The 20,557-nt window shown below is 44.4% G+C and overlaps 1 protein-coding gene across 2 annotated transcripts in view; it reads right to left on the bottom strand.

The window, feature by feature from the left end:
* The window catches only part of arhgef49 (Rho guanine nucleotide exchange factor 49), a 61,957-nt gene that overhangs the window by 9,892 nt on the left and 31,508 nt on the right, over nucleotides 1-20,557 (bottom strand). For both annotated transcript variants that reach the window (XM_072397498.1, XM_072397499.1), the window contains 2 exons: nucleotides 8,753-8,900; nucleotides 1,409-3,108 (listed from right to left, as the gene is read on the bottom strand). In XM_072397498.1, coding sequence (XP_072253599.1) covers nucleotides 1,409-3,048 — 1,640 coding nt within the window. In that variant the 5' untranslated portion in view covers nucleotides 3,049-3,108; nucleotides 8,753-8,900. The remainder of the gene's footprint in view (nucleotides 1-1,408; nucleotides 3,109-8,752; nucleotides 8,901-20,557) is intronic.

The following is a 20,557-nucleotide window of genomic DNA, read 5'->3' as shown; positions in this document are numbered from 1 at the left end:
CAGAATGCTGTCATGTTTAATTAATTCATTCATTCACAAAGCCTCAGGTTGAATTCAAATCTCTAGAGATTGCAAAGTGTGCTGCTATGAAGGTATTTTTGAATATAAAAGATGAATCCACAGGGATAAACAGCGAGCTGCACGATGTCAACGGGCGCTATATTGACTGATCAGCAGATGGAGATGTTTCCAACATTTAGCATGGATTGTCATGCATTCATTAGACTCATTTATCATGCTTTCTTACATTTATCACGCTTTCTTAAGCCTCTTTCTTACAGCTCTATAATCAAGTAAACAGAAGCCAACAGAGATCTGGTTTGTGGTAAGGGTAACAACTGAGAGCAATTTCAATGCATCACTCCAGACATCCATCATTCCTTCCTGGAGAGCAGACAAAAGAGCGACAGTCAGCAGAGAGTCCTGGGAAAAGATACGGTCCATCTCCCATTTAAAAGAGACACAAACCTACGGTGGGGCTGGAGTTTATATTGATCTGGCCAAACCAAGCAACTCCTCTGAGTCCAGAGAGCTAAAAGCACAGCGTCATCTGGTTCGTCCTTGATCAGAATGAACCACAGTGGAGCGAAGCCAGCGTTCGTTTCGGCGGCAGCTGACACAGTCTGCAGGGACGGTGCCAGTCCTCCAGTCTGTCATGCCTCACGCCGGCCTCCCGCCCACAGTCTGGTGTTAGCTCCGACAGCTGTTAGCACAATAACTGAGATAAACTGATATCACAACAGCACGTGTGGGCTCAGACAGACGGATGAACGCTGTGGTACTTCAAGGCAAACAAACACAGAGGCGTGCACTAATGCCACAGCCTCAGATCATGTGCACCGAGAGCTAACGTCGCAGCTGTTTCAGGAGGTTAAACTAGGTGCAGCATAGAGCTTTAAAACGTCTGTGTGCTGTGGTCGTTTACAAGAGAAAGTCCAGCATTATGTAACTTCATTATGAAGAGGAATTTAACACCATGTTGCTGGTAAAAAAGCATCTAAAATAACATTCATTCATTCATTTTCTGCATCCGCCTGATTCAATTTAAGGTCACAGGGCAGAAGGTGGGCTTCACCCCGGACGGGTTGCCAGGTTTTTAAAGGGCCACACCGAGACAAACAACCATCACACCCACTCCAACGGTAAATTTAGAATCAACAATTAATATAAAGTGCATGTTTTTGGATGGTGGGAGGCAGCCGGAGACCCAAACATGCACAGCGGGAACATGCAAACTCAGGCCCAGCTGGGATTCGAACCGAGACCAAACCACTGTGCAGCTGTACCAATGATGATGAAACAGCTCAATGAGAAACATAAATAATGCAAATGAATGCTTTGCTGGGTAAAAACTCCAGATGTTTTCACCAGGAACACCTCATTCATCTGTCTTCTCCACCCGACTAACCTCTTCTTGATGAGGTCCAGTGCAGATCCAATGAGCCCATCCTTCATCTTATAGATCTTGGCTCCGTACCTGGACAGGTCCGTCCCCTCCAACAGGAGCGCTGGGCAGCAGCTGGAGGGACGTTCACAGATCTCTCTGCTGGGCGGGAAGGGAACCGACCCAGCTGGTTCCAGACTGCTCCTCCTACGCCTGGTGCTCCCGTCATCTGCCACAACGGTGGCTTTGTCCTGGGCTGAGCTGGCCTGAGGCTGCAGGGGCAGACGTGGAGACGGGCCGGTGCGGATGGGCGAGTATGTGCTGGTGACAGAAGAGGAGGATGCAGTGCAGCTCGTGGTTACAGTGCTAAAAGCAGATTTATGTGAGGAGGTGGTGGTCTGCAGGCCTTCATCACTGCTGGCTGTCCTTTCATTGGTACCGTCTCCCTCCATCTCTTCGGGATACCTCCCTCCACCTCCTGCCTGAGGGTCAGTCTGATCAGAGGGAACTACTTTGCTCTCTGAGGCTCTGTCAGCCTGTGGAAGGTCATGTTTCCCAGATGCCACACAACCTGCTGTGGACTCCACGCTCCGTTTCCCCTCACTCTGCCTCATCCTCTTAAACTCCTCAAACGTAGGGATATGCAGACGTCCCACAGGAGGTCTGCGGCGCTCGCATGCAGAATCTGTTCCACTCCCGATACCTGCAATGTTGTCTGTTGTGTAGGAAGTTTTAACTACTTTTGGGCTAGATGGAGAACTGTGAACAGCCAAGTTAGGGCTACTGTTCTGCCGCCGGAGCTGCAAGCGCCTCAAGACCTCTTGCTTGATCTCTTCTGGAGATGTGCGCTTTGTGCACAGCGGTCTGGACAAAGCACCTGTTGAATTCCCCTGATGGACACGTTCTCGCTCGGCAGTTGTGGCGTTTGGAGTCACCTGAGGCCGCAATGGGAGGGGCCTTAAAGGCTCAACAGCTGACCTTGCACTCTGGAGGCGGAGTTTGTCCCTTAGGCCCTTCCTTGCATCCCATTCGTCGAGACCACCTGGAAACAACAACTGTGGGAAGAGTGGCAGGTCCTTTCTGGGCAGCCCGTGCCGAGGGTAAAATGCCAAGCTTTCAGCGTTTGGTACCAGCCCGTGGGCCCCAAGTAAAGATCCATCTGGAGGTCCATCATACCAGTGGCTGGAGGAGGTGTAGCGTAAAATAAACTCACTGTCCACGCTCCTACAAGAAGCAGCACTCAGTGTGCACAGGCCTGCATCTGCCATAGTGTTCCAGTTCAAGTTCTCCATACTCCTATAAGGTCTGCTGCCTCCAGAGTGGATGTAGGAGCCCGGGGCCAGCCCCTGTCCTGGCTCCACCCCGAGAGGGCCCTGCCTGCTGGAGCAATACCTCAGCCCCAAGTTAGTGAGCAGAGTGCTGCTGTTGCACCTGGCCATGAGCGGGTAGGGCGGTCCCTGGAGGCCTGGGTAATGGGGGCCGCTGGGTCTGTGTTGGGGGAAGGAAGACAAGTGGTCTGGGGACAGGGGGAGGTTGGCGATGCAGGGCTCCATGCCGACGACAAGGTTGAAGGGGGATTTGTAGCCAGCTGTAGAGCCGGCAGCGAGTGCGGCAGAGGAAGTAGAGGGGTAGTCACATGGTGGGGGGGGCTTCACGTCTGGCATGGCTGTGGGCAGAGTGAGAGGCGCTCAGACACGCAGTCAGCAGATGCAAACATCTGCAGCCTGCAGGGACAGAGACAGATGAGGACAGATGTTTTAGAAATCTGCTCAGCTTAATAAATGATCACAAGTCAATTTTAACAACAGATTAGATTATTTCAACTTGTGCATATTTAGCACGTCATCATAAAAATGATCCTCTGAACTTATTCAACTCTATAATTAGCAGTATTCGGGCCTTATAATGCATCTCTGCTGAGTTTAGACTTTATCCGCGAGCTTTAGCCACGTGATCTGTCAGAGTTCCCCAACCTCTTCACTCACATATAGAAATATTGGATAACCACAGCTCTGAAGCGTGGTCCCTTCACCAGAATAATCACATTCATTTTTAAATAAATGGTGCCCCCTCTACCCCCTCGGGCTTTTTCTTTTTTTCCTTTTCTCTGCAGCAAGAATAATAATAGAAGGATTATTGCCCTTCTTGTCTGGCTATTAAAAGTGGAGATTGAAAGATGGATACAAAGAGACAGACCGAGCAGGATAGTCAAAAGAAATGAGAGCTGGTAGAGACAAAGATGAGACAGAGTAAGAGGAAATGAATGCAGCGTCGAGAGAAAGCCGTAAGCTGAAGGGACAGTAATGAAGATAACTGCTTGGATGTCCACTGGCGGCGGGCTTCGCTTCTTCCCGCTGACTAATCAGACGGTAGTTTCAGATTAGGCAGGAGCCCAGAGAGCAACCAAGATGGTTCTGGGTGAACCGAGGCCCTTTCTCTCTGTCTGTAATGAGTCCAACTCGCATGTTGACCACTCAACCCAAATGCCCAGCAACCACATCTCATCTTCTGCCTCCATCAGTCAGCAGAGCAGGGTTATGGCTGTGATTACGACTCAGATTAGGAAACAGAGAGTCAGATGTGAATAAGATAAGTCAAATCCCCTTAATGCTAAAACACGAACGAGCCTCCACGCACTTCTACAGCTTTGCAGTAATAGATCAATTGCCATTCCTTCCATGATTCCTGTGATCAGAGTTAATTATCTTCCTTTGTGGGCAGCTATACAAAAATCAGGGGATGAATATGTTGATCTGGAGACTGAGACTTATACTGCATAAAGTATAAGCTTTAAGAGTCTTAACTCTCCTTCCCGTTGAGTTGGGGGATGGTTATTTGAAATTATTTGGGCCTATTCCGTTGTGTTGCCTGCTTTGCTTGGAAAAAAATTGATAAAAGTTCAACTTTTCAAATGATAACAAAAGTACCAGCCAATCAGATTGCATGACTAATCTGACCTAATGATTGTAAGTAAACTCTAAAAGATAGAGACTGATAAAGATCTCGTTTAATGTACCCGTTTGTCATGTCTGTGCCTGCAGCACATTCTGGTGAAACCGACAGGTTTCCCTCTTATTCGGTTTAATTTACACAAACGTGTCCATGCAAAGTTCTGAAAGGAGAAAAAAAAAAACTGAAATGTGGAATTTGGCTTTAATTAGCACGAGTGTGTGCGTGTGAATAGTAAAAGGCAGCCTCTGCCCTCTCGCTGCCTTTCTCCAGATGAATAAAAGCCAGCAGAAATGCTCTCTGGAGGTCTGCTCCCTCCCTGTCACTGAAGCCAACTGAGGAATAACTCAGCAGGGCGGTAAATCAGCCACCATGTCCCAGCATGCACCAGGGCCGACTTCTTCCAGCCATGATGACAAAGTGCAGAAGAACAGCAAATGTAATGAAAAATGCATAAATCGTTCATATGATTGGAGTCACTGTAAGAGTGTCTTTGTTGGTATAAAACCAACACCGTTGTTCTGGGTCTTCTCATAGTTTGAGCCTGTGGATAGATGGAGTGTCTGCAGCGACCTGGATGCTGTTCCGGTCCGTCAAGGTGAGGAGAAAGCTGAGCAGAAAGTTGTTGATTACCAATGGATCCACATTCTGACAATCACCTACGGTCAACATGTTGTGGGGAGTGAAGGAAAGACTGAGATTGTGAGTAAAATCGCCCAAAACGAGACGATTAGGGACCGCCTTTCCTGTTTAAAACTGGTCCATGAAGACTTTCTTTGAGGTGGAAAAACTCAGATCAACTCCATGAAAGAGCAACAAAGGTCTGATGACCCGTCAGAGTTTTTAAAATCCTGTGAAAGGCTGTCGGAGAACAGAAATAAGTCAGGATCTCCATATTTATTTGTAAGTATCTATATATATATTTGAAAATATGGGTATTCTTTTTCAGACGAGTGAGAAAGCACCAAGGATGACTATTATTTCACTGCTTCAACAAGCACTTTGAATTTCTGCTAGAATTTCTGGGTTATGAGGCGCATTAAATTAGACAAAACTCAGAAAAATCAAACTTTATTCAACTCACTTGTTGTGCTGCGTTGAGTTTGAAACCCGCTTCGTCAGCATGTCTCTGAAAAGGAGCCATTTTTGGGGCAGCAGGTATAGAAAATGAATGACTGAATGCACCTTAATGTTGAAGCACAGATCGTATTACTCTGTGAGGCTCCTGACTACGGTGGCCCGTAATGCTCAATCCATCAAGCAGTGCAGCTTCGTAGCTTTCCAAGGCCGTGCTAAAACATTTTGACAGATTTTTGAGCGCAGAGTACCACATAAAATCAGTTCTAGGTCAGAAAGCAGAACCAGAATTAATTCATACGTGAGGCGCACAGCATTTTAAGGAAAAACATGGAAAATTAAAGGATTTTAGGTGCACCTTATGGTCCGAAAAATAAGGTACATGTCAAAGGAAAAGTACATTTGCGTGTGTGACACAACCCTGACGCTTTAACTGGGACTGAAAATATTTAGGCAGCTCAGATGAACACTTACAGTTCGACTTTCGCTTAATTGGACTCCATCTTTGTTACAGTCTACATGCACAAGAGCAGATTTGAGTTACTGACCAAAGTACGTCTGATTCTGTGCACTGCACTGCAAACTAAAAGCAACGGATCAGTACCGACCGTCTGCGGCTGAACTGAGGAGAGTCACTTTGGTGTGTGACAGTGTGATCTCTGTACTTGGTGCAATGCTCTCTTGTGGTAACATGCTTCAGGGCATACCGACTGGAATTTCTATCCAAATTGACATTTGCATTTTAACTTCCATCTCAACCAGCCTCTACATGGCGAGGTGTGAAGACCTGGCTGGCAAGAGAGCCGTTACACTGGGTCCGGTCGAACAGTAAGTAAGTCAAATTTATCTATATAGCAGTCACAAAATGCTTCACAGGAAGGGAATCAGTGAGTGCAAAATGGACATTTTAAAGTAAATTACAGCAGTTAATATCAGTCCTAGCAGCCCGTGGGCTAGTTTAAAAAAGAATGTCTCAAGTTGTTTTTTAAAAGCATCGACAGAGTCAAGTGATCGCATAATAAGTGGTAATTCATTCCACATTCTTGGTCCAGCAGCTTGGAAAGATCCGTCTCCTCGGGTCCTAAAGCGAGTGCGAGGAAGCATCAATAGATCAGAGCATCTCAAGCCAGGAGCTGAAGTGTAAGGCTGGATCGGATCAGGATGTAGGGAGGAGCCTGAATGTCAAAAAAAAATGTTATAGTTTATGCTGTAAAATACAGCCAGTGAGGACATTTTAAGACGGGGGTGATGTGGGCTCTTCTGTCAGTGCGCTTCAGGATCCTCGCAGCAGAGTTTCGTACAAGCTGTAAACGAGTGAAATCCTTCTTCCTCAGACAGGTGAACAGGCTGTTACAGTAATCTAGAAATAAATGCACATTATTTTTAGAGACGATACTTCTTAGTCTGGCGATGTTACGCAGCTGGAAAAAGCAGGTCTTTAGTAACCGTTTTGTGTGATGTTCTACAGCAGTGGTTCCCAACTGGTGGGTTGCGACCCAAAAGTGGGTCACGGACCCGTTTTCAATGGGACTCTGACTGCTATTCACACTCCTAAACAGTAGGTGGCGACGATACCTGTAATGCTAATCGACTCCCGCCATTTCACAGATAGAAGAAAAGCTGCGGTTTATTTGATTTTTAATTAATTTTTAATTAAAATGCAGCCACTTGAGTGTTAAAGGGAATTTTTCCTCTCTACCGACACACTCTTTTGTTTTAAACTTCGATTTTGCATCCATCAACACACTGATATTTTATTTTATGTCAGGTTCAAACTGCAACATGTTTTCATTAAAGAAATTTGAGATGTTAAAAATGTTCCAGCTTGTAGATAACAAATGATGGTGGGAAGCCAGACCAGTTGGGAACCACTGAGCTAGAGACATGGCTTCAGCAAAAATGACTCAGGCCAGTTTTGGGTGTCTGGCTGAGGCTGCCTAAGTGCCGTTTGATGCCAGGAATAGCACTGTCTGGGTCTCGGTTTTGTTTGAGTTTAACTGAAGACGGTTATCACTCAACCATTGTTTTATTTGTGATAAGCAGTTGGTCGAGGAGCTCAATTTATGGGTCTCAGATGCCTTAAAAGAACAAGATAATTGGATATCGTCCGCAAAGAGATGATAAGAGATGTCAGCAAACTGTTGTATAATCCTCCCTAAGGGGAGCATGTACAGCAGAAATAGAACTGGTCCCAGGACAGAACCCTGGGGTAACCCATATATGAGAGCTGCAGGGTCGGATGTTAAGTTTTTCACAGAGACACTAAAGCTCCTGCCGGTCAAATAGGAGGAGAACCACTTAACACTAAACCAGTCATGTCTGTTTATCAGGACGAGGCGGTCGACTGTATCAAAGGCAGAGGAGAGGTCCAATAGGATAGCTCCCTGAGTCGGCTGGCATCAAACTGGAAAGCCTGGAAAGCCTGTCATAAATGCAATGGGCCTCTAAGAACGATGTAATAGTCTATTTTGTTTAGGAATCTTCCGAACTGAGTGAAATACCCCAGAAGCATCCAGGTAGCAGCCAAAGTTAGAGCTGTTAGAATTGTAGAAATACTAATGAAAGGATCTTCAATGCTTCCTTCAGCATCTCCTTTAGCATAGGATGCACCGGACCATCCTTAAAAAGCAAACAGAGATAATTCTGTCCCACAATTCCTTTAATTGCTTTAATTGCAACGCTCAGTTGTTTCCATCCAGTCATACAAACTGTGATTCATGTAATTAATATAAGGACAGGAGGAGCAGTGTGAGCAGCTTGTATTTCACTTTTTAAACATTTTTATTTCCTTTAATCAGTTACAACCTTTGATAATAAAAGTGATATTCTATCTTATCTCTAATATGATATATATATGACATAAGATTGCAATAGATGAAGTGTCCAAACTGCTTTTTATACAACATTTATTGAACATTTGTTCAATAAAAGGACCTTTCCCACCACCTCACAGAGCATGATACGTCTCCTTTAAAGAGGAACTTTGCAGAAAGTTACTCACGTTTCAATCGCAATTAAACTATATTGGTTATTATTTTATTTTAAGGGGTTGAAAGTAAAGTTGGCACTAAAAAACCCTCATAAAAAGTAATGAGTTATAAAAATGAACGCCTTAAGGGACTGCTTTGCAGCTGCAGCCCTAGGTGCATCCTGTTAATGGGTATTTCTGCCTGTGTGCAGACACATCAGTGCGTTATCCGGTATATGAGTCAGTTTCTGTTTCACTATCAGCATATCTGTCCTCCTCTGACTGGGCAGAGGTTACCTAACAGTGAGCATCGTGTTGCTGGGATAAACAACCGGCAGTTGTTGGCAAAGGGCCGTCTGAGCGGCTAAACTTACCCCATTTTAATCAAGCCTCTGTGCTTCTTGTCTCGTCCAACAGCTCATTGACTCGGATCCCAGAGAGCCCGGCTTTCTCTTCTCAGTCTCCTTTCAGCACAGCAATCTGTCTGGAGCTTCCACCGAGCCAGGCAGACGTGGCCCTGAGCTACAAGGAGCGAGAGAGAAGAAGAAGAGGAAAAACAGCACATCAGTCAGTGGGCTGCCATTTCCAAATATAATAACAAACTATCACAGTGGAGATGATTACGCTGCCAAGTGCTGCTGCTTGGACTCTGCTGGGAACTGAGAGAGAGACTCGAGGCTTGAATAGCAGACGTATCCTGATACTGTAAAACAAACCATGTCCTCCTTTTTCCAATTGAATTAGATGTTGAGTTAATTACATAATTAGCGTTTCTCTGTCAGGGAGGACAGGCGTACTGTATTACATGCACCACAGCGAGAATGTGTGTGTGTGAATGAGTCGGAGGTTTTATCTGCACCTGAAAAACAAGCCCAGGACAAAAACTGGTTCAGACAGTTTACGTTGGCACCTTAATTCACCATCTAATCAAAAACAACCATCATCAGCAGCATTTATGAGCAAGAAAAGAAACCGAAGATGCATTTGGACCAAAAACTTCATCTCTTTATGGGGAAGTTACTGTAGTTTCTCTCACAGATGGATCCTTTTAGATAATCATGTATTTTCACAGTTCATTTAACTCCAATGACTGTTATTTTGTCACATTTGTTGTCTTGAATGACTGAAATACTGACAGGTTTTTGTCATTTAAAACGTTTCCATTGTCAAGATGCTGATTTAAGAAACGATGTCGGGTCTCTAACGACTGGAATCAGTTGATTATAAAACATCAGAGGGTGTCCTCAGACGTCTCCATGATAAAACTGACCGATTCTCCAACAGAATCTGGAGGAACGGTTCTGTTCTGGCAGATCGCAGCTTGTGTCGTTCCAGCTGATTAAAGCAGGCATGAATGTCTGAGTTTGAATGTTCAGCTCCATCCTGATGGTTGGGGGTAAAACAGCCCCTTGAACTCTGTGTAGCCCCTGGTTCCTGCCTTGGAAATGGAAGGAAAACACCCCTTAAGAGATCCTGGAAAAGATCCCAAGAAAAGGTTTCTGCCAACGGTTCCCACCCACTCGTGAGTTAAATATTAAAACTCTGGTGCACTGTATCTATTAAGCTTAGGTTGTACCAAATTAAATAGATGCATTGCAGTCTCTGCTAAATACATCATTAAATAAAATTAAACGGGTGCAAACTAATCTCTGCAATATTTTCTATTTAATCAAATTCAGTGAAATACAAATATTTGAAATTCTGAACAAAGAAAATTAGCTGCAATACTTTCAGAAACATTTTCTTCACAATTTAAATGAGAAAAACACTTTGGAGTCACTGATCTTTGCATATAAAGCTTCATTTGAAGGTATTTTCAGAACTATAACATGGAATAAAAGCGGTGAAACATAACATAACTACACAGCACGCATGAATGCAGCAGGCCTGGAAGAAAAGACACTGAACTGTGCATAACATCACCGATCACCTCAAAAACACAACTCAAACTCAGAAACAGCCCTCTGTAGCATCTAAAACTGCACTAAACAGCCAACTCTTCAACATCTGTGAGTCACACGATAAGAAAATCAACCAAACACTGACATCCACAGCTGAGGTCACATGATTTCTGGCGATCCCCTCCCCCCCGTGGGTTGTAGAGAGCTGCGGCAGCATCATACAAAAGCTCTGACAAGAAGCTGTCACTTAGAAAATGAACCCTTCACTTCCCCCTCCTTCATCCCAGGAGTGCCGGATGACTGACGGGCCTCCAGTAGCTGCTGCCCTTTTTTCCCCTGCACGCAGGATAAAAACCACTTCTTTTATACTGTATCCAGCTCCAGATCTGTAGGATTTAAAATGAGTTCAGTTCCTTACTCTCAGGCAGCCGTCCTCTCCTCTCCGCCTTCTTCCTCACGGAATAAACTCGCTCTGACGATCCCACTGAAACTGAGAAACTGGCTACTGAAGCAACCAATTTATTTATTACTTTAAATCACTGAGGCTTGTCGTTCCAGCCCGTTTCCTCCATCTTCTCCTGCTTCTGCACCTCCTAAACTATGCAGAAGTGTGTCTGAGCAGGCTGCCCAGTCTGTCTCATTACAGATCTCTGAGTGCTTGATGTAAACTGGACGTCTTTCACATCCTTTTCAGCAGCAGAAGAGGTGAGAATAATGTGCTTCATGGTTTTTGACACCTTCAGTGTTCCCTGCAGACATGCAGCCCCACATGTCCGGCTGTCTGCTCTGCTGCGTGTTTGTTTGTTTTCGAGAGCTTTTCTGACAATCTTCCACATGCCTTCACATATTTCCTGAAAATTCCTTCACCTTATTTCCATTTGTTTTAATACATTCTTGTTGCTGTCATGAAAAATTCTTCCTGCAGCCAGAAAATCATGGAAAAAGGGTTGATGCAGCAGATAAAAAGCAGCCCAGCCATGAAAAACATGACTTATCCACTAAAAAACATCATATCAAGAAGAGCGAAGTGTCATTAATCACACAAGCTCCTATCCAACACTATCAATTAACTAAAATGCAGCTAAATGAGTAGATTGTAGCAGATTGATGGTCAATCATTTGGAATAAAACAGATTTAGATGGAACTTTAAGTGAAAAATGCAAGAGCTTAAACACATTTATTTAACGTGTATTTAATGCAGAAATAAAAAAGCTCAACAGAAAACACACCGAGACAGTTTAAGTTCATATTTACCTACAAAAAGCTGATTACAGGTCAACTTCACTGAACTTTATGGTCATATTTCAGTAATATGATGACAGGTTTTCTGTCCTTCTTCTTCTTCTTTCGCCCTCTCCCTTTATCAGGGGTCACAGCAGTGAGTGAATCTCGCATCATTTGATTTGGCACGTGTTTTACGCCGGATGCCCTTCCTGACGCAACCCTCGCCATTTACCCGGGCTAGAAACTAGAAATACTGGCTCGGGCCAGTTAGTGTCACCAATCAACCTAAATTGCATGTTTTCGGGGGTGGGAGGCAGCCAGAGTCCCCGGAGAGAACATGCAATCACTGTTTTCTGTCCTATAACGTTAGAATAAAATGTCCCCACTACACATGAAATAATTATTCAAGAGGAAAACACCACTTTTGGTCTAAGCTGCTCATCACAGATTTCTGTAAGTTGTCCTTGAAGTGTTGCCAGGCTCCAGGGTCAAGAGAGCAGGCAGACTCAGTCATGCTTTGTGCATCTTTGAGGTGAGCATTTAGTTGAGCGGTTACAATAAGGAGAAGGCAGAATGTCAACTCCTCAGAGCTCAAAACCCAGCAGCCTTCACGCAGGATTGCTGCACATCTGGTCTGCTTTAGTCTGTACCATAAACAGAAAAGGGCTCTACTTGCACAGTAAAGCTTAACTCTACAAATCAAATAGATATCACTAATACCTCAGGTCAGGAGGTGCTGGGCCCGCCCCGCCCCACACTAATCTAGCATTGTGGGTCTGAACAAAGAAGCCATGTTTAAACCTGCAACTCAATCAAAGGCACCTGAATTAACCAGTTACTGTGTCTGCTGTAGTCTCGCTTAAATGCTCCGATGCAGACTGACACCAAGCGCCAACACGAGCCGGTATAATAAGCGCAGCGCTGTTACAACGAGCAAAAAGAAACCGGTGAGCGGGTGACATCTCGCCCACGCCGTCACAGTCCTCCAGACACCTCATGCCTTCTCAAAGCAGTCCACCTCAGCAGCACTACAGCCAAGAAGTACATCAGCGCGCACATTATCGACCTTACAGAAGTTGTTTTGGGACCATCACCGGTATCGTTTTACTTCCCACATCCCCAGCAGAGGATTTCCACTTTGGCTCGTATCCCCGACAGGCACCAACTAACCCGGGCTTAAAGAAAACACATTTCAGTCATTGTTTGGGAGCTAATTCAGCCTTGCAGCACAGAATATGCGTGTTTATTCACCAGGACCAATGTAATACTCCAGATCAGATTCACAGGTAAAGATGAACAAAGGGGCTTGAGAAGAAATGGCTAATATATTCTGCAACTTATAGAGAAAAGCAAGAATCTGAAGCAGATGTTAGTTTATCATTTAATTGTGGTATAATACAGCTCAAGAAAAGAGATTCAAGCAGTTAAATGATCTCTTGCACAGTTTTCTCTGCTTTGGTTTCTTGACTATAGTGGAAGCTAAAAATCTAATCAAGTGAACACATTTTCATGATGTTTAGTCTCCTTTCTGCCTCCATCATGCTGTACAAATTCACTATTTCTTATAGTTAATCTTCTACAAACTCTGCATAATATATTAAGATCCTCACACACAACGCAGCCTCTAGATATTAGAGTTAAACCCAACAAAAACTGAGCACTGCAAGCTTCCAAACTGCAGAATTTATCACCAGACAGGCAGAACCGACACTGGCAGCAAGGTCCTGGTGTCTGCAAACAAGACCGAGCCCTGTGGCCTGTGTGATAGTCGGGTGGATTGGGAAAGCAGAACCTAAACCCCCTTAAACCAGTATGGCATGGATGGGGTCACCCTCTGCCAGCGTGTGCGGTGGCTCTGCAGGTGCCTGAGTGTAAAGCTGTGATGTGAGCTGGTGGGAGGCAGGCTAGTGTTAGCACAGCTGGAGGTCACAGCAGGATCGTGATTTGCCAGAGAGAGAACACTCGATGGGACTGGCTGACACTAATGCATTTAAGTATTTTCCATTTCCTCCATTTTGGACCTCAAACAGTGTCCTCAGTGGTGAAATCTGAAATGCAGGAAACACTAAAACCTGCACAGTTATAGTCGCTGATATCTGGTGGTTAGCGCCGTCGCCTCACAGCGAGTGGGTTCCAGGTTCGATTCCCGGCTGGGGCCTTTACATGTTCCCTGTGTATCTGTGGGTCGTTTGTCTCTGTGATGGACTGGCGATTTGTCCCCGCCTCTCGCCCAATGACGGCTGGGATAGGCTCCAGCCCCCCTGCAACCCGACCCATGGATTTAGCGGGTATAGAAGATGGAACCAGCTGGTTCTGTAGATGCATTGACTGAAAACGTCTCGTGCTGATCACCAAGACTGACGTAGATTTTATCTCAGTCTAAATCTGAGATCGTGTTACCACCCAGCCTTAAGTGTGGCACTGCAAGATTCTGCAGAGCTGCTGCAAATAAAGGCCACATGAAAAGATAATCTTCTCTGAATGCACATCAGACCAAAGAGCTGCCTGACGGGAGAACTACAAATGTGTGGCTGTGTGAAGGTGCTTGAATGCACAGACACGCTGCGTTCACCCCTCAGCGCGTGGCAGACTGCTGTCTGCACAGTGAGCGCCGGCACAAAGCCTCGACTCAGCCGTGGTTCCGGCTCCGACGGCTGCTGTGATATTTCACTTTGGACAACAACGGGTTTTAAAATGCCGGCCACCAGCTGACACTGAAATATGGCTGACTGGTTTCTATTTTATGAGCCCCTGAAGTCACAATAAGAACAACCTGCCACGACAATGACTAATGCTGCGACCAGGGGAGCGAGAGTGTAAACGCACGGCAGCCGGGTGAAGAAGGACGGCTCGACAGGTGGTGGAGGAACTCAAATGTGACACATCCTCGATCGCTGCTTGGACCCGGCATTAAACTGCAGGGACAGATTTTCTCCTTTAAAAGCTCAAATTTGAATTCAGTTGACTTTCAAACTCCTCCTACAGCACACTGCTGTTGTCCAAGAGCCTGTTCTGATACCATCTGAGCCTCGGACACAGCTTCACAACATCAAAATCAAGGAAGAATCTCACACCTCTCTCACAATGCAGATTAAGGTGGACCCAAACACATCTTATGCATATTTCAAGTTAAATCCAGTAGTTTATCCCCGTGAGAGTCTATCCACACCAAGCCCGGTCCGCCCGGTGCAATCTGGGCTCAGAGTTTCCTCTAATTATATGAGACAGAACTGCCCACCATTACAGCTGCACAGCAATGCGTTCAAGCAAGTTTTGTACAAGAGGAAATTCTTCTGAGAGAGAGAAAATTAATTCTAAGCATATATATAGCAGAAATATCTGGAAATCTAGGCTCAAACTTGCATGAAAGTATTCAGGGGACAGAAACTCTATAATTACACAAAGTTTTTCATATTTCATAAGCTCTCAAGTGACCAAACAAAAAGGATCCATGATGAAAATAATCAACTTCCAGACTGGTTTCTAATCAAGCTCAATGGTCCCTCCAGATGAATCATTTTACATCTGAGAGCCGAACAGCTGGTAATAAGAAACTTGTGTCCTAATGAAGTTAAGCGTCTGTCCTTCTGTCAGGAAGGGTTTGGATGGGGGGGGGGCGGGGTAGCTTTACAAGAAGAAGGTCATGGTCAAAAGGTCAAGTTGACTTTATTTGTGCCCGAAGGGAGCTTTGTTCTGCAGTAACAAACGAGGGCATCAACATTAAAGGACATTACAAAGTGCACAAGCACAACCAGCCAAGACTCCGATATAAAATCAATCAATCAAATAAATACGGGTTAGGTGGCATAAACTAAATGGCTTGGATATGATGACAATGGCGGTGATGAGGAGGGATAAGATGCTAATCATAGCGGACTATAAGCAGGAAAAGAATTCTAATTAAAATGCTAAAAATGCTAAAAGTAGGAGGTGGGAAGCAGAAAAGTGACGTATTTTCTGACAGCATCATGAGCGCTTTTAGCTTCTACATTAACACAAAGGGATAACACTGCAGACAGACATCATGTGGAGTCCTGATACACATATATGCAGAAAATATTCAAGAGAAAACATTAACAAAGTGGGATTAACAAGATTACTAAACCCTTTAAGTAATAAAAGTGTTTTAGGGAAAAACTGCGGAGCAAGTCTGCTCCCATTATGATCAAAAGGCACGTAGAACATTTAAGCTGATAAGTCCTTCATTTTACGTTAGCAAATTAGCTAAAAGACGGCTCCCAGCATTCATCCTTGCATTCCCATGCTGGAGACCTTCTTCACAGGCATCTAAAATATTTCCAATTTACGTCTCAGACACATTCCGGCGAGCAGACACTCAACAACCGCTCCCTGTTTCCCATCAGCAAGTAAAATGTGTGTTAATGAGGCACCACCCGGGGGCACTGTCAGCAGCACCTACACTACCGGTCTCATCAGAGGGAGTGGGTGGGGGCCTGCGAGACGTGGAGCACGGGCAACATCAAAGGTGGATGTGGGGAAGAGTGCAGTTAATTAGGCAGAAAGACTGCAATATGTATGTGAACTACTACAAGTCCCCGGGGAGATCGATTGAGCTGTACAGCAGCGGCGCTGCACCACAGCGACTGCGAGCAAGGCTCAACGGGTGTCTGAGGATTGTTATTTTGAGTTGTGGGGGTAAAAATAAAATGATCTTACTGTTAATCTATACTGCATGCTGTGTATACTGGAAATATGCATCTCTCTCATTCACATGACAGCACCGAAAGCGTGTAGGTCCTGGTTCAGCAACCACAGCACAGAGGCTGAAATCATTCAAACTCTTTCATGTGGCAATGCAGCCAATAGAATATGGGCAAAGTGACCTGTTTTGGCACATTAGGTTGCTGTTATTCCATCACTCATCTGGCTGCCACACTGAGATGATGATCGGACTGCCGTGAGAACTTTCAGGAGCTGTAAAGTCAAGCTGCCCCACATTTTGGGATCCAGTAATCACTTTAAATGCTTAAAATAACTCGATACATAAGCATAACTCAGAATATTACATTTCTTAATGCATAATCAAGGCGAATATGCTGAGAAACACACGTTGTTTGCAGCTGTAGAATATCCATAGATGCCATTTCTTCTTTGCCAGCAGTTAAACAAAATCAAACTTCTCTCAATTCTGTATCAGAGCACAGAACCAAAGTCAGACCTTCGTTTGGTAACGAATGTCAAAGAAAACATGCTTTAACGTGCAAGTTTAGTAAGCATGGATGTGACGAGCTGCTCCCCGACAGTCTGGCGAGTGCAAGTATTACAGAAGCCCACAAAACAACAAAAAATGCACACGATGCCACCTGAGCAAGTCACTTTGAGTCCTGCTGCTACGGAGTGTGATTTACTCTAATTCTACATGAAAAAATGACTGGTTCTGCCTTTAAAATCTAAAAGATTTGTTTCAGGAACCCCTCCATTTCCTTCCAAACTCGATCCAGAGGCAGCTTCTGTATGTTCTGTACACTCAGTTTAAGAGGATTCGCACGTAATATTATATCCCAACGTCACGTAGGTTGTGTGTGGCGTGGTGGGAAAGGACCCGGATGCAGATATTTCAAAGAAAACACTTGATTTATTCTGAGATATTTAGATAACTGGAGATCCATATAACGGAGTGAACGTGGCTTAGACGATGCAGCCTCTAAATAAGGCATTATCTGTCTTTATTTCACCAATACTTTAAGAAGAATGAATGAATGAACGTGTGCTATAGCTCTGTTAGCTCATAGCTGCTGTGTTGTTGTTATTGGCGGCTATCGGGGGGGCTTATAGAGGGCTTTCTACACACTCGATGACGTCATTGACGCTCGCCGCTGCAGCACAGCTCATTCACTCCGGTAACAACCTCCATCTTACTGAAAGTCGTCGTCCACATCGTCAAAATCTGATAAATATCCTGCCATGTTGCACAAAACTATCAGCAGCAAACTCTGTGTGAAGTTAGCCGACTGTCACAGAGCACGGAGTGAATGAGCTGTGCTGCAGGGGGGCGTGTGGATGAAGTGGTCCCAGTAGAGTGCCTGTGTAGAAATCCCTCCGTTAGCTCTCCTATAGCTGCAAGTAGCCACATAACAGCAGCTATGAGCTAACAGAGCTATAGCACACGTTCATTCATTCATTCTTCTTAAAGTATTGGTGAAATAAAGACAGATAATGCCTTATTTAGAGGCTGCATCCTCTAAGCCCCGTTCACTCCGTTATATGGATCTCCAGTTATCTAAATATCTTCTGAAGGACGCCGACTTTCACCAAACTGTTCTCGGTGAGTAGATGAACGTATTTCATGCCAGAAATAAGGTCCAGGTTTAAAAATACCGGAGTTCCCCTTTATTGCCTCCCACAAACAGTCTCTCCCAGTTCTCTAGTAAATCATCTCTGAACTGAAGCAACAAACACATGAGCACTTAATGCCTGAGTAAAGTTCCTGTGGTGGCAGCGTGGAGCTGAACGTCACAAAAACAGGGCAAAGAGCAGCATCTCTTCAGATGTCACACATAGTGCTTCACTTTAAAACCAAACATGACCTAATACTTAATGAGCTTTAGAGATGTAACAGGGCCAGACTTCTTGTTTCCAGCTATTTTCAGTCGCTGTGTGAAGCTTCAACACTTAGCAAAGCTAAGCAGCAACTAACAGACGGAAATGGATCTTTTAACCTTTAATTGCCCAAGAATATACAGCTATGGACCCCCCCCTCCACCTTAGTTGTGTATCGTGGTTGTTAATAGAAGACATGTTCACATAAACACCAACATATACACAGATATTCCACCTCAGTTTACTCTTTACTTGATTTCTGAGCCTAGCTAAAAACATTAAAGAGGCCAAACTGTTGTGGTCCTTCTTCTTCTGTGGTTCCAGGTCATCTCGGTCTCATTCATATTTCATGTTTTGGGGAAATGTTTCAGATGAATAATGCAGGGATGACCTCAGAGCAAACACTTTGCTTCTTTTGCATGAGGTTTTCCATGAACGGCAAAGCACAGGTGCTCATATTCAAAGAGGACAAAAGAGGGAGTCTTTTCCGCCGAAGAGAGACAGTTCAAAGACGCCAACTCATGCAAATAATGGCCGGAGCTATCGTGTGATACGAGGCCTTGTCATAAAGATAAAATGCACTGGAAAGACGGGCACTTTGAAGTGATATAAGGAGGCTCTGAAATCCAACTGAAGTATAGGTTGTAAGGCTTGATGTGGTTCTTATTTTAAACGGAGCGTTTCTCAAATTCGCCCATTTATTCCATTTTATTTCCTGCCTGTTAAGTCTTTATCTCCTGTTTCCTACCACGAGTACAGCTACCTTTGATTATTTCAGTTCAGTGCAAAGTAATCCAGCATTTCAGTGATGTATGTTGGACTTGGAGCCATATATTCTGTAGCTGGCATTGGATTTAAGTTATATTTCTGTATTTCTAACTCGATAGTGACACCTGTGAGTATAAACATTTTTACAGGGTAGATGAAAGAATTCATGTGTTAAATGACTGCTCAGAAACAGCACTCACGACTCATTTAAATAAAGTTGTTATGTCAAACTATCTTTGATCATTATTGGAATAAATCGAAGTCAGCATGTCAGCGGTTCATGTTTAATTGATGAAGCAGCAAACCATGTAATTACCCTGTGATCACAGAGGAAAACCAGCCTCGATACAAACGGGTGTTTTTTCTCAATAACTCTTAGCGCGGGTGTGTTAGTCACCCAATCAGCTGAGTGGCTCTCAGTCACGCCAAAGCCAGCCTCTCCCATCGACTGATGGGTCCAACTCAGCTCGGTGGCTGAATCCATAACAACAGCGACACAGACTCAACCTTCAAGGCGACAGGTAGACGCAGGCCTACACATCCAACAGATACTGTTAACATCCATGCTGCACCGTGGTGATTACGGCCCCCGGAGACGGTTTAAAGCTCAGATCTTCCAACGGGATGCAGGACGAACACGTTTGTGAAGCTCTGACTGAAACATTCCCGCCGTCACTGTTCATCTGTGTTGCACGATGAATGAAAAAAAACAGTTTCATCCGAGAAGAAAGAGGCAGAACTGAGCAACAAAGACCAGCAAACAGAGACAGGATGTGATCTGATGAGCAATCTTTATGCAGAGACATAATGAGTTGGTGTTTTCAGCATGAAGCTAATGTTTCATGGACCGTTTCAAATCAAAGTCCTTCATATCTAAAGCTTAGATCCACAGCAGCAGCTCACAAACATCAAAACTGGTAATCGTACATGTAAGTATAGCCCAATCTGCACAGATGGTGTCATTAAGTTGGTTAATAAGCATTTTATTAGAGCAGAGCGACCACCTGGAGCCTCAGTTTCAGTCACAGTTTCTGTATTATTGTACACTTTACTGTTTTTACAAAAAGATGGAAATTTGGAGCATCATCAGTGCACCTTTGCATGTGTTTAAATGCCTTTCAAAAGTCAGGTTTTAGTTGGACTGACAATAATTTATCTCAAAAGAATCAAAAAGTTGCTTTTTGCCTTATGTTGCGTTCACAGACCGGTGAGGATGACAAAATTGACATCACAGCTGTGGCCTCACAGCTGGAAACCCGTGAATCTACAGTGAGTTTTTCTTCCAGCTGCCTCCAAGGCACCTTCCTTTCAGGGCCTGAATGAAGATGGCTGAAGACGGTTAAGCTCAGCCAACGATGGAACTCATCACAGCAGCAGGGCTCGTGTGAGCAGAGCTGGACTGTAGATTGACCTCTAAAGTCCACCACAGAGTTTCAGTTCAATAAATGCATTAGTGCTAATGCAGCTGAATCAGTGTCATGCACTGTGTTGAAATTATATGTCAGGAGCTGGGGCGAAATGCCGTGTGAAGTCATATGAATATTTCTGCTGAAGTAGGACAAACAAGTTAAGTTAATCCTCCTTATTTAAGGTGGAAAATCATTCCCAACCTGGAGGAACGAAACCACTATTTTCCAGGAAAGAACTTCAGTCTTATTAAGCTCAGGTAATCTGGAGTTTAGTTTTCAGTCATTTAGTAAAATATTAACAGATTAAACTGCAGA

The sequence above is a fragment of the Leuresthes tenuis genome, unplaced genomic scaffold, assembly GCF_036924035.1.
Source record: "Leuresthes tenuis unplaced genomic scaffold, fLeuTen1.0.hap1 SCAF_12, whole genome shotgun sequence".
Classification (NCBI taxonomy): domain Eukaryota; kingdom Metazoa; phylum Chordata; class Actinopteri; order Atheriniformes; family Atherinopsidae; genus Leuresthes; species Leuresthes tenuis.
Note: the sequence above shows the minus strand (reverse complement) of the source record. Positions and strands in the feature narration are given on the sequence as shown.